Source organism: Idiotropiscis lumnitzeri, chromosome 2 (genome assembly GCF_059441095.1).
Source record: "Idiotropiscis lumnitzeri isolate Australia: NSW breed Sydney's pygmy pipehorse chromosome 2, RoL_Ilum_1.0, whole genome shotgun sequence".
NCBI classification, from domain to species: domain Eukaryota; kingdom Metazoa; phylum Chordata; class Actinopteri; order Syngnathiformes; family Syngnathidae; genus Idiotropiscis; species Idiotropiscis lumnitzeri.
The window spans coordinates 28,879,377-28,892,541 of NC_142392.1; the positions used below are offsets into that span (position 1 = coordinate 28,879,377).

The 13,165-nt window shown below is 47.9% G+C and overlaps 3 protein-coding genes across 3 annotated transcripts in view; 2 read left to right on the top strand and 1 right to left on the bottom strand.

Annotated features, from left to right (window-relative positions):
• LOC148342219 (uncharacterized) overlaps nucleotides 1–13,165 on the top strand; it is a 343,669-nt gene that overhangs the window by 81,110 nt on the left and 249,394 nt on the right. The window lies entirely within an intron of this gene.
• LOC148342220 (uncharacterized) overlaps nucleotides 1–13,165 on the top strand; it is a 161,900-nt gene that overhangs the window by 74,454 nt on the left and 74,281 nt on the right. The window lies entirely within an intron of this gene.
• Nucleotides 1,893–10,722, bottom strand: LOC148342227 (uncharacterized). Its single transcript, XM_088285318.1, has 2 exons — nucleotides 10,677–10,722; nucleotides 1,893–3,352 (listed from the first exon to the last, which is right to left on the bottom strand). The coding sequence occupies exons 1-2, from the start codon at nucleotides 10,720–10,722 to the stop codon at nucleotides 1,893–1,895; spliced, it is 1,506 nt and encodes a 501-aa protein (XP_088141444.1).

The window sequence follows — 13,165 nt, forward strand, 5'->3', positions numbered from 1 at the left end:
TGCACTGAAGTAACTTAAAAAGTAAAAGTAAAAAAAAATTACGATTGTTTAAGAATGTGCAAGAAAGAAAAATTTTGACAAATGTTGATAAATAATTATATTTTCCAGAAGGTATTTATTTCTTTGTGGTTAATTCATTCAATTCTATACTTATTTCAATATTTGAGTATTATTTTTCTTTCAATATGTAGTATATTTTGTCTTTGAAGTGTGGGTTCTTGCTGCCTTCCGGAGAGGCAGCCGAGCAAGGCTGGATTGGTGATGGAAAAGAACAAAAGAAAGAAGAAAGATTTTATTCTCGTCACATGCTGATGTCAAAAGAAGTCTCCCCAAAAACGTGTGAGCCCCCTCTCAGACATTCCCTTCTTATAGGGAATGCCCAAATAGGACATGAATATCTCATTTTCCCTTGTTGCATATGCATTCCCATCACGCTAGTCTTCGGGATTTCCCTCCAAAAGTCCCCCAGAGGGAGAGCAGATGCGTCTCCCCGTTGATACGACCAGTCTACTCGTGACCACCTTAAATTACTCTCATACCCTGGAAGGTCACTGACCTGGCGAGAGAATTGCCCCCACCATAAACAATGCTCAGGCCTATTTTCTCTCAGGGCAGTATCTGGTTACATCGGAACTTCAGAACCAAGACTGGTCACTTATGTGAGCTCCAGTCCCTTCATAGTTTCATAAAGAGAATTACTTCCCATATCTAGATTAGGCCATTTAAAAATACACAACTTTTTTTTTTATTTATTAGAATTTATATTTAAGCTTGTTTATGTAATAATACAATATTTATTCAATTATTTTAATGTTAAATTATATCAATATTAATTTAAACCTTTTTATTTGACTCTTGAATATTTCTGAACAAATTTGTTCATTTGAATATGTATGCAATTTAAATTATTCCATCCATCCAGCCATTTTCTGCCGCTCATCCGGAGTTGGGTAATTGAATTTATTTAATATATAAGTATTTTTTATATTTCAATATTTATTCAAGATTAGGACTCTTCTCATTGAGTTCAATAGTTATAAAATGTTTTATATTTCATATTAATTGAATTAGGTCTGTATGTGGTTGCCAATTTTAATATTTCCCTATTTCATTATAAAAATAATCCAATATATAAAAAATATAATAGAGCATGAACAAAAATATTTAGTATATTTGACAAAATTATACGTTTTTTCCGAAGTAAGATTCTGCTAGGCAACAAGCCCCAAACGCTTGATAGAGCTCAACCTGGAAAGAGGTTTTAGCTAGTCAGAAATTTATTCAGAAAGCGAAATATTAAATATATCTGAGGGGATATTTGAAGAGTTTGAATTTTGTTCAATGGACCATACACATACGAGCCAGCCTAACACAGCGAGAAAACCAGCGCTGACTCCAGTCGCCATCAAGTTGCCAACTCCTGACATTCCAAAACCTTTGAGAGAAACTGAGACGATTTGCGTTTCTCTTTCTGGTTCTTTTTATAGTTCAACTTCTAGTTCTGTTTTTCACCTTTTCACACAGCGTAATGAAAGCCAGTTGAGCAAGTGGAACAAGTGATTTTATTGATGATTGTGGAAGGCAACGATTTCATAAGCACCGTTTCTTCTCACACCTGTACCATTAAGTAAAAAGACAACTGAAAAGCATAACGTTAACAAATGTTATTCCAGGCAAAGGCAATTAATTTCATTTACATCTTGATGTAAAATCACAAAAAAAAAGATCATCATCACACAAACACATTGATAATTCTGGCTCTGATCCCATTGGCTTAGTGCCAATAAAAGAGCTTTGCAAAATTAAATTTTTCATATTTTATTCAAAATCACATTTACATCTTACCACTAAGAGTCAGTTCCTTCAGTTTTTTGTTTTCTTTTTTTTAAGCTTCAAGAATCGCTGCTTTTCTCACCAGCACAATTGTGACTCTCAGCACCCTGTTTAGTGAAGAATTTTTTAGCACAAACGCTGCAACTCAATGGCTTGTCTCCACTGTGCGTTCTTGTGTGGCTTCGTAAATGCGACTTTCGAGAGAACCTCTTGGCACAAACTGAGCAGGAAAAAGGTTTTTCTCCACTGTGTGTTCTTGTGTGGCTTCGTAAATGCGACTTTCGAGAGAACCTCTTGGCACAAACTGAGCAGGAAAAAGGTTTTTCTCCACTGTGCGTTCTTGTGTGGCTTCGTAAATGCGACTTTTGAGAGAACCTCTTGGCACAAACTGAGCAGGAAAAAGGTTTTTCACCACTGTGCTTTCTTGTGTGACTTGTCAAATTTGATTTTAGAGAAAAGCTTTTACCACAAACCAAGCAGGAAAATGGTTTTTCTCCAGTGTGTGTTCTTGTGTGGCTTGTTAAACCTTCCTTTTGAGAGAAGCATTTTCCACAAACTGAGCAGGAAAAAGATTTTTCACCACTGTGTGTTCTTGTGTGAATTATTAAATGAGACCTTCGAGAGAAACTCTTGCCACAAACTGAGCAGGAAAAAGGTTTTTCTCCACTGTGTATTCTTGTGTGGTATGTTAAACTTGAATTTTGAGAGAAACTCTTGCCACAAACTGAGCATGAAAAAGGTTTTTCTCCAGTGTGTAATCGTATATGTGTTTTTAAATTTGACTTTAAAGAAAAGCTTTTGCCACAAACTGAGCAAGAAAAAGGTTTTTCTCCAGTGTGTGTTCTTGCGTGTTCTGTTAAATTTGCCTTTAGAGAGAAGCATTTTCCACAAACTGAGCAGGAAAAAGATTTTTCATCACTGTGTGTTCTTGTGTGGATTGTTAAATGAAACTTTCGAGAGAAACTCTTGCCACAAACTGAGCAGGAAAAAGGTTTTTCTCCACTGTGTATTCTTGTGTGGTATGTTAAACTTGAATTTTGATAGAAGCTTTTGCCACAAACTGAGCAAGAAAAAGGTTTTTCTCCACTGTGCGTTCTTGTGTGCCTTACTAAATGAGACTTTCGAGAGAAGCTTTTGCCACATACCGAGCAGGAAAAAGGTTTTTCACCACTGTGTGTTTTTCTGTGCCCTTTTAAAGACAGCTTTGAAGTGAATGAGTCAGTGTGACATGCCCTTTCACCTTTGGCTTGCCCATCATCATCATCATCATCATCATCATCATCATCATGAGCGTGTGATAATGTGTCCTCATTATGTGCTTGTGATGGCCCCCGGTGGTCTTCATCAACTTCTGTTGTCACGAGATGACTTGAACTGCTGCTTGTAGGCTCCGCCCCTCTGTTGTCCTCACACTCATCCTTGTTTTCATCTTCAGTCTTTATAGGGTCAACGTTCACTGGTGACTTGTTGATCTCCTCCTCCTCCTCCTCCTTTTTGATGTGAGTCAAGTCTGGCTCCTCTTTCACAGAACGGAGACAGTTTTCACTGACGTCTGCAGGACACAAAAAGACAAACACACATTTGGTTTGGTCAAGTCAAGTCAAGTCAATTTTATTTGTATAGCCCTTAATCACAGACAGTCTCAAAGGGCTTTACATAGCCACAATCGACATCCCCGATCTTAACCCCCAGAAGGGCAAGGAAAAACTCACAAAACCTCATTAGGGGAAAAGTGAGAAACCTTGAGAAGGGACCACAGATGGGGGAATCCCCCTTCCAGGCTGCAATGGATGCCAACTGGGCAACATTTGACACATACAATGATGCTATGCAATGATAGATGAGATAATATAAGAGTCAATTGAATGAAGCGCTGCAGGAAGATGACTTCAGTGGAGTGGGTCCTTATCCAGGGCCGTAATATCCATGGCAGCATATCCGAGGATGAGCCTTCGATCTTGTACCAGTCAGTTGGTGTAAAGTCAGATCAAACCTCATGCGGCGACTTTGTCTTATATTGTTTCTACCGTGCTACCTTGACTTGTGCCTGCCGCACACGAATCAATGCGTGCAACCCCAACTTGGACCGGACCATGGGGGCATTTCACAAAATTACGTCCTCCGATGTAAACCTCCCTTTAACAGCACAACCGTGATAAACGAGCATTTAAAAAGGAAGCACGTTGCGGCTGATGCCCGATTTCATTCCTGACATAGTCACAGACGTTTTTGGAATATGTATTCGAATTCAACTAAGATACACCATAATATTTTAAGAGTTCACTGAATTATTTTGGAACTGCAATGACGCTTAACAGCTATAGGGTGTCAGTAATGAGTAACAAAGTAACACAAGACCTCCCACTGATCCATCATCATTGTCATTTGGATAAATTACCAGGAACTATGAGTTGTGGGGGTGATGCAAACCACCTGGGCCACAGGAACTTTATTACCAGGAACTAAATGTTCCTGGACTTGTAGGTAGAAAAGGGGGTTGTGACGTTCAGCCTTTTTAAGCCCATAGTAAGACAAAGATGCAGATGCATTCCTTGCAGCATGCGCTTGTTCACTGATGAGATCCGTGCAACCCTGGATGGATGCATTCAATGTATTTTAAATGTTTGGATGGGGTGAAACGATGCACACGTGCACAAAACAGTGCAGGGCCACCCGAGGTTCATTGACTCTCACCCGACCAAGCCAGTAAGAAGTTCATAAATAAATAAGACCAATCCGTACTTGATTTAAAAAAATATATATATATATTTTGTGTTTTATTCACTAATATTGATCAACCGCCATTGACGTTTTCGCGGCAGTGTGCACATTTTTAGAGTCAGGCGGAATTGCTTCCGTAAGGAATTGCTTGAACAAAATATAAAAACCAGAAAATGTTTTGTTATTTTAAATGTAAATTTTATACTGGGAAAAACATGGAGTTCACCCCCCACTATTGGTTATTCTTTGGCATATATTTTCTGCACTGATTTCATTTGACATAAACAATTGCTCAGCAGACCTGCAAGTAAAAGGCAATATTTAAAAATAAAACGGCAATAACCTTGAACGATTTCCCCAAACAACTTAATGTTGTGATGCACATTTTTAACGATAGAAAGTCGTTCTTTACAAAGCAAATGAGAGTAAGACGGGTACAAACCTGCTTTGTGTGGCACAACACGAGGCTGGTTGCAAACTTCGTCCAGCAGTTGAAGATGTTGCTCGTTCTCTTCTTTGATTCCACAAAGTTTCTCTTTGTACTTGGGTGTCGTTCTTGCACACATTTTCAAATGATAATTCCAAAAAATGCGCAATTGATCTCTGCTAGGCGATGAGTCATGTGCCTCTTTTCGTTAGCGGCTAGCAAGCTAACAAGCTAAGCTAACTACGCCGAAAAGCATCAACGCGCGAAGATGAGGTTATCGGGACACAAAGACTTAATGAATTATGTCGTAGTCCTTTAGAGTAGCACTGGACATCCTTTGAAAAAATTAGTTCCACACTAAATCAGAAAAATTTAGCGGTGGGTGTTTTTGTTCCGGTGTGGACGGGTCGGTGGATGTGGTCGAGGTCCTTCGGAAGCTGCGCGCTTGCTAATGACGTCATGCTTTAAGCACGTATTTTTCAAATATATTTCTTTGCCTCTGTGTTTGTTTTTACACCTGACTATTCTCTTTTAATATATATTCTATGTAATATTTTAATTCGGTTGATAAATTTTTTTTAACAAAATAACTAAAATAACGCCACAAAATCGAGTCAGCTCCGACGTCACTTCCCCCTATGCCCGGAGAAGCAGCTGCTGGAACAGCAGTGGGAAGGTTACGTTTCTCCTACCGAATTTACAACAATGCTGTGGTTCAATCGGGCTGCAAGATTGTATGGATATAATGTCTGCATATACTCGCAGTGCCTCTCAATTATTTCACCCCCGCCCCTACCAAGAAGAAAAAGATTCGCGCCCCCCCACCACCAATTTTTTTTTCTGTCTTTGTATATTGAGATTAGATTGTCAATAAAATATCCCTTAACTAACCTACATTGATAAGAAATATAATTTCGAGAACTATTATAGTGAGGATCTCGAAACTCAGTACTCTGTTGTGCAAATATTGATGAGATGACAAATATTTGTCACATCATGTCATTATCCACACCGCTTATCCTGAACAGGGTCGCGGGACGGTGATGGGGCCGATTCCAGCTGACTACGGGCGAAAGGCGCACTACACCCTGAACTGGTCGCCAGCCAGTCACAGGGCAGACATAGACACCGTCACTGAGTGGGAACTGAACCCACGTTGCCTGCACACAACTCAGGCGAGTGTACCACTACACCATCAGTGACATGATAAATATTTACTAATACGTTTTTTGCCCAAAACTTTAAAACATTAACAAACAGTTATTAATACGTACAGAATATAGAAAAGACAAAAAGAAGAGCCAGGGGGATTTTAAACAAAAATTCTATATGAATAACAAAGCAACAGCTTTAGTATTGTTGGAGTAGAGTCACCGTGGAAATGAGAAGTACTAGTTAGTAAATCAACCTTTAAAAGCCAAACTTACGCCAGTACGTGTTAGTTTTTTTGTACTCAAGAAGAAAAGGGTCAAATAAAGACTCAACAACCGATTAGAGTTCCGATATTTAGTTTCTTCCATTTCTGGAGTTCAGGAAATAGTACAAAGACAGATATCTGGGCGGCTTTTTCTTAATCTCACGAGAAAACTGCACTCGGGCGAGCACAGTCAAAAAATGCGCACCATCTTTCAGCCCAGCTTCAGTTTTTATAGGAGTTTTTCATGTCAAGAGTAATGTAGGTTGAATTGGTCGTCCTCGCTCCCTCCCACGGCACGGGTCCACGTCCAAGGGAAGGTCCTCCCCAGGTTAGTCATCGTCTGGATAAGTTGATTCCCGTCTGGTTCCCAAGACTGGCACGCCAAGGCTGGCCTTCCCCGGCGGGCAGTCTCTCCGTCTTTCTACCCGCTGGCATTCCTCTGGAATATTGTCGGTGTGCATGTGTATATGCAGGTATACGTGTATGTGCATGTGTATGTGCAGGTGTAAGGGTGTGTCTGTGTGTATGCATGCGTATGTGCATGTGCCCCGATCTCCAATTGTTCTGTCTTTCGGAATGTGTTTTTTTATAGCGTCTGTGTGAGTCCTCCAGTGCCCAATTTGGTATGTTTGCATCTTCTACAGCCAATGTGGAGAATGTGCTTCGTCGTATTTGACCATGAAGTGCTGTGAATGTGAATGCAAGTTATGGAAATGCTATGTGTGCAAATTTGTTCTCACTACCCAAAATTTCAATAAAGTTCACACATTTAAACTAAGTACTATAAATTTAGCATATGAGAAAAATATAATAAATCAGAAAACATCAGGACTACAATCCCAGTTATTCTTGTGACCCGTGCTTCTAGTTCCATTTGATAAATGCTTTTTGTTTCATCAATGTTTAACATATTCCGTAAATATGAACCTGCTAAATTAAATAATTGACCTTCTGTCCTGTAAGTGTTTAAAATAATGCCAGCGATCATAATACAATCCTTCATTTACCATTACAGCACTTTTATCATTGCAGTATTTTCTATCATTGCAGCATTTTTATTGATTTCCCTGTCAGGTTTCGCCTTGCGGCGATGAGGAGGTGGACCCAAGAAGCGAGGAAGCCGGGGTAGGTGAAACTTAAAGGGGATTTATTGAAGAGCTCAGCAGGGACAACAACGGGGCGTGGACAAAAAAACAACAAAGGCAACTAACCAAGACTGAACGGGCACAAGGACAAGGAACCAGAGAGTATGAACAGGGCCGGAAATAAACGCGGTCGTGGCAGTCCATGAAATGCGGCAACAAAGCGAGACACAGAGGCGAAAATGACCCGACACTGCGTGGTCGGTCTGGGAGGTTTAAATAGTCCGAGTCATTAGGGGAGCAGATGGGAAGCAGGTGCTTGATGAGGGTAACGGGGAACAGGTGCGTGGCTGGTGATGACGAGTGCTGAGGGGAAACGCTAACACAGCTGACAAAACAATAACAGAAGCACATGGCAGGAAGGAGGGAAGAAAACAATAACAAAAACATTGACATGCCCGACACGGGTCATGACAGTACCCCCCCTCAAGGGACGGATGCCAGACGTCCCAAAACAAACAAAAAAAACATTGTCCAAAAACGGGGGTGGGCGGAAGGGGGCCGGAAGGCGGGACCACGACCCGCAATCAAAAGACTGGTCAGGCGGGCGTCTGGGAGGCCAGACCAGCGAGTCCAGTTGTGGTCTTTCAGGCGGCCGACCGGGGGGCCAGACCAGCGAGTCCAGATGTGGCCATTCAGGCGGCCGGCCGGGGGGCCAGACCAGTGCGTCCCGATGGGGCCATTCAGGCGGACGTCCGGGACGACCCGAACGCCACATGGAGTCCGCTGATGGGGCTGAGACGAGGGGCGTCGGCGGGGCGCAGGGTGCCGCAGAGGACGGAGCTTGGACTGGCGTTGAGGCGGGCACAGCCGAGGCAGGAACTTGGAGCAATGGCGGGACGTCGGACGCCGCCGAGACGGAGACGAGGCACGGTGGAACGCCGGATGCCGCCGGAGCAGGGACGAGACGCGGCGGAGGGTCGTCGACCGCCGTCGAGGCAGGCCCTTGGGGCGGCAGCTGGTCGGCGAACCCCGCCGAGACAGGAACGTGGAGCGGCGGCTGGTCGTCGAACCCCGCCGAGACAGGAACGTGGAGCGGCGGCTGGTCGTCGAACCCCGCCGAAACAGGAACGTGGAGCGGCGGCTGGTCCTCGAACCCCGCCGGGACAGGAACGTGGAGCGGCGGCAGGTCATCGAACCCCGCCGAGACAGGAACGTGGAGCGGCGGCTGGTCCTCGAACCCCGCCGAGACAGGAACGTGGCATGGCGGCTGGTCCTCGAACCCTGCTGAGACAGGAAAGTGGAGCGGCGGCTGGTTGTCAAGCCCCGCCGAGACAGGAACGTGGAGTGGTGGCGGTTCGTCGGATGCCGCCGAGGTAAGGGCGGCAGGCGGCGGCTGGTCATCGTCCACCGCCGAGGCAGGAATCTGGAGCGGTAGTGGATCGTCGGACGCCGCCGACACGGAGGCGAGAAGTGGCGGTGGTTCATCTGGCACCGCCGGGGCAGAGGCGAGAGGCGGCGGCGTGTCGTCCTCCACCACCGGTGCAGGAGCTTGGGGCGACGGCGGATCGTCGGGCGCCGCCGGGACAGGGAATTGGGGTGGCGGCGGACCGTCTGGCGCCGCCAAGGCAGGGATTTGGAGCGGCCGGGGGCCGGGCGCACCAGAGGCCGGGACTTGGAGCGGTAGCGGACGCAGGACGTGCTCCGCCCGAACAGGGACTTGTGGCGGTCGCAGGGCGTGCTCCGCCGGAACAGGGACTCGTGGCGGACGCAGAGCATGCTCCGCCGGAGCCAGGACTGGTGGCGGACGCAGAACGTGCTCCGCCAGAAGAGGGACTTGTGGCGAACGCGTGGCGTGCTCCGCCGGAACAGGGACTTGTGGCGGACGCAGGGCGTGCTCCGCCGGAACAGGGACTTGTGGCGGACGCAGGGCGTGCTCCGCCGGAACAGGGACTTGTGGCGGACGCAGGGCGTTCTCCGCCGGACCAGGGACTTGTGGCGGACGCAGAATGTGCTCCGCCAGAACTGGGACTTGTGGCGGACGCATGGCGTGCTCCGCCGGAACAGGGACTGGTGGCGGACGCAGGGCGTGCTCCGCCGGAACAGGGACTGGTGGCGGACGCAGGGCGTGCTCCACCGGAACAGGGACTTGTGGCGGACGCAGGACGTGCTCCGCCGGAACAGGAACTTGAAGCGCTGGCGAGGCGCCGGAGCGGGGGTCAGCAGCTCTCGGGAGGCCAGAACGGGCCCCAGCAGCTCGGGGGGAACCGGGACGGGGCTTATCATCTGGCGGGGAGCCGGAACGGGACGCATCTGCTGGCGGGGAGCCGGCACGGGACTCATCCGCTGGCGTGGAGCCGGAACGGGGCTCGGCAGCTGGCGGGGAGCCGGAACGGGGCTCGGCAGCTGGCGGGGAGCCGGAACGGGGCTCGGCAGCTGGCGGGGAGCCGGAACGGGGCTCGGCAGCTGGCGGGGAGCCGGGAAGGGGCTCAGCAGCTGGGGAGGAGCCGGAACGGGGCTCAGCAGCTGACGAGGGGGCGACAGAGGGCCGGATGCAGCAGTCGGTCCGGGCACAGCCGAACCGGGGGCCCTGATCCCGATCAGCCTGCCGCCATAGGGAATCAGGGGAATGGGGAACACGAGGGACCAAGGTTACAGGGGCTGGTGAACGCGAGCTAGGAGGTGCCAGGGGAACGTGAGCAGGTGCTGAAACCGATGGTGAACGAGGTACCGGGACTACAGGGGCTGGTGAACGTGCGCTACAAAACGTGGGTTGAACGGAAGGTGATGCAGAAACCGACTGTGGACGAGGTACAGAAACAGACGGACGAGGTGAACTAAGTGAATCCGAAAAACGTGACTCAGGGTGTAAAAAGTGGGTGTTATTACGAGAGGTGGCAGACCCTTTACTTGGGCGCCGTCGTTGACCACCCCGCGGAGGTCCGGGAAAGATGGCCAACCGGGTGCCCAAGTAAAGGTCTGATGGGTGGGATTCAGGGGTGGACTCAAAAGAAAACCGTGACAAAAACTGACTGGGAGAAGAAAACTCATGAGAAAAATCAAAATCTGGGTCAAACTCGGAAACAGACAAATGAAAATAGGGGTCATCATCTAAATCTGAATTAACAAAAACATGGGGGGACAAAATGGTGTCGTAATCAAAGATGTTAACACGAGACGAAGAAGAATGGGGAACTGGCTTGGCGGAACATATAGATCGACTGAGGTTTCAGTCCTTCCATCGCGACGTCCTCTGTCCGTTCAGTACACCTGCTGCCGCGCCGTTCCGTTCACTCAGCTCGTCGGCAGCACGTACACACGGTTGTTGTCGATCCTCTCCCGCGTCCCCACTAGCGACTAGACCGCTGCCACCATGTTTCGTTCTGTTCTGTCATATGACTATACAGAATGGACGGTTAGAGCTCTTTCATTTGCTCACTGAATCTTTATTGTAACATCAACTGCACGGCTCTCATACACTCCACTTCTGCCCTGCTGGCGCGGTGTGCGTCAACTAACACAGTCCCCCTGGGAACACCCAACCACCAACTAACAATCCCATTGTTACATCTCTGTTGGCCAAACATAATCAAGAAAAAAAAGATCATAATCTTCACATTGATGTCATATTTGTCAGGTTCGCCGGTAGGCGAGGAGGAGGTGGACCCAAAGGTGCGAGGAAGCAGGGAAAAGGGTAAACTAAAGGGAATTTATTAAATTAATCAAATGAGGACAAACATGGCGTGGACAAACAAACGTGGCAGGGTGCAAAAAGACTAAGACGAACTAAACGTGACTAAACAGAACAAAAGCCGAGGAACAAGACAGTGACAAAAACCAGGGACATGAGAGGGAGCGAGAGCAAGAACATGGCCGTGAAGGAGATCAGGGAGCGGTCGTGACAGTCCAAACGGAGTAGCAGGAGTAATGATCCGACCATGGGTTGTCGGAGTGAGGTGTTTAAATAGTCCAGTCAATAGGGGAGCAGATGGGAATCAGGTGTGTTGATGATAACGGGGAACAGGTGCGTGGCTGGTGAGACAGAGTGCTGGGGGGAAACGCCCTACTCAGCTGACAAACATAAACAAAAGTGCACATGGTAGGAAAGTGACAAAAACAATAACAAAAGCACATGCAGACGAAAACAATGACAAAAACCCCTGTCATGCCCGACGCGGATCATGACAATAACTCATTGAGAAACTGGGTTTCTCCGGAAACTGTGTTTCCCCTGCGGATAGCACGGAAGTGTAAATTAAGGGTTCTGCGGTCCCTCTAAAACCGAATCGTGTTATTCAAGGAGTTATATAAATGGTATTAGGTCGTAACTCGTTTAGAAACATGTTTTCTCGGTGCGGAAAACTGTCTCGTGTCCGAGATCTTACATTGTGGAAACAAAGGATGGACAAAGAGTGAGGGGGAACTGGAGGAGTCTTCTGAAGGTTCCCGAGGACTAGTGATGGGTCCAGCGACACTGAGGCGACGATGCGTGCACCGAGCTTCCAGGGCAAACCCGTGTCAGTGAGCGTACTGCTTTAAGAAAGTCACGTGACCACTACCGGAACCGTGTCGACACAGCGGTCGCGCACCAAACTGTGTTTATAAGGAAGCGCATCTGTCAACAGGATGCACGCTCAAAACAAGCATCGAGTTATTGGCGCTTTACTCTGCGTTAAATATCCGCAAGATGGAAGACATCACTGTTGATGCGCACTCAGAGGTGCAGCGCTATATGTCAGCAGGACACGTTGCACGTACGGAAGACTCGCTCTTATACTGGAAGTCAATGGAGGCAACGTTCCCTCACCTATTTATATTTGCCACACAGGCGTTGTGCACACCGGCCTCTTCAGTGCCTTGTGGGAGGATCTTCTCAAAGGCGGGGGAAATTGCCTAAAAAAAAGAAAAAATTATAAATAGACTGAATTGTGACGGTTCGGGTTGGGGAGGAGGGCCTGGCAGTCTCTGATTATTTGCAGGTTCGCGATCCTTCCAGCCAGGCTCTCCTCCGGAGAAAGTGGGCGTCGGCTCCGGCGCACCTGCGGCTCGTTGTCTGCAATCAACGGGCAGCATAAGAACCAGCCACGCCAGGAGCTCGACGCCGGATTATCTCGTCATCTCGTGTGGTACTGGCCCATGTCACGTCACGCTTCTCGATGGCCCGATTCCTTGTGCCCTCGTGCTTGTCTGACCTCCGTGCTCTCTGTTTCCCCGTCCAGCCGACCGAGCCCGTCCGGACCCGCTCCGCCCGCAACCGCTCCCGAGTTCCTGCCCGGAGCTCATCCCGCCAGCGCTCTCCGCAACACGCCGTGCCCGGGCTTCCGCCGCGCCGCGTCTTCCGCACCTCCGCCTGCCCGACCGCACCTCCCGGTGCACCCCGCTCCGACGTCTGCTCATCCGCACCTCCCGGTGCCCACCGCTCCGACGCCTGCCCGTCAGCACCTCCCGGTGCACGCCGCCCCGACGCCTGCCCGTCGGTGCTTCCCTCCGGGCTTGCCGCCCTTCCTCATTCCCCAATAAACCCTGTCTCAAACACTCCTGTAGCTCTTGGGTGCTCCTTCCCTCTCACCCGGTTCGCGCAACCGCGACATGAATAACAAAACGCTGGAGAAACTATTTTTTTTAATAAAAATCTTTAATTACAATGAGTCCATTGTCATTCGCAACACTTTTACTTAGGCATTC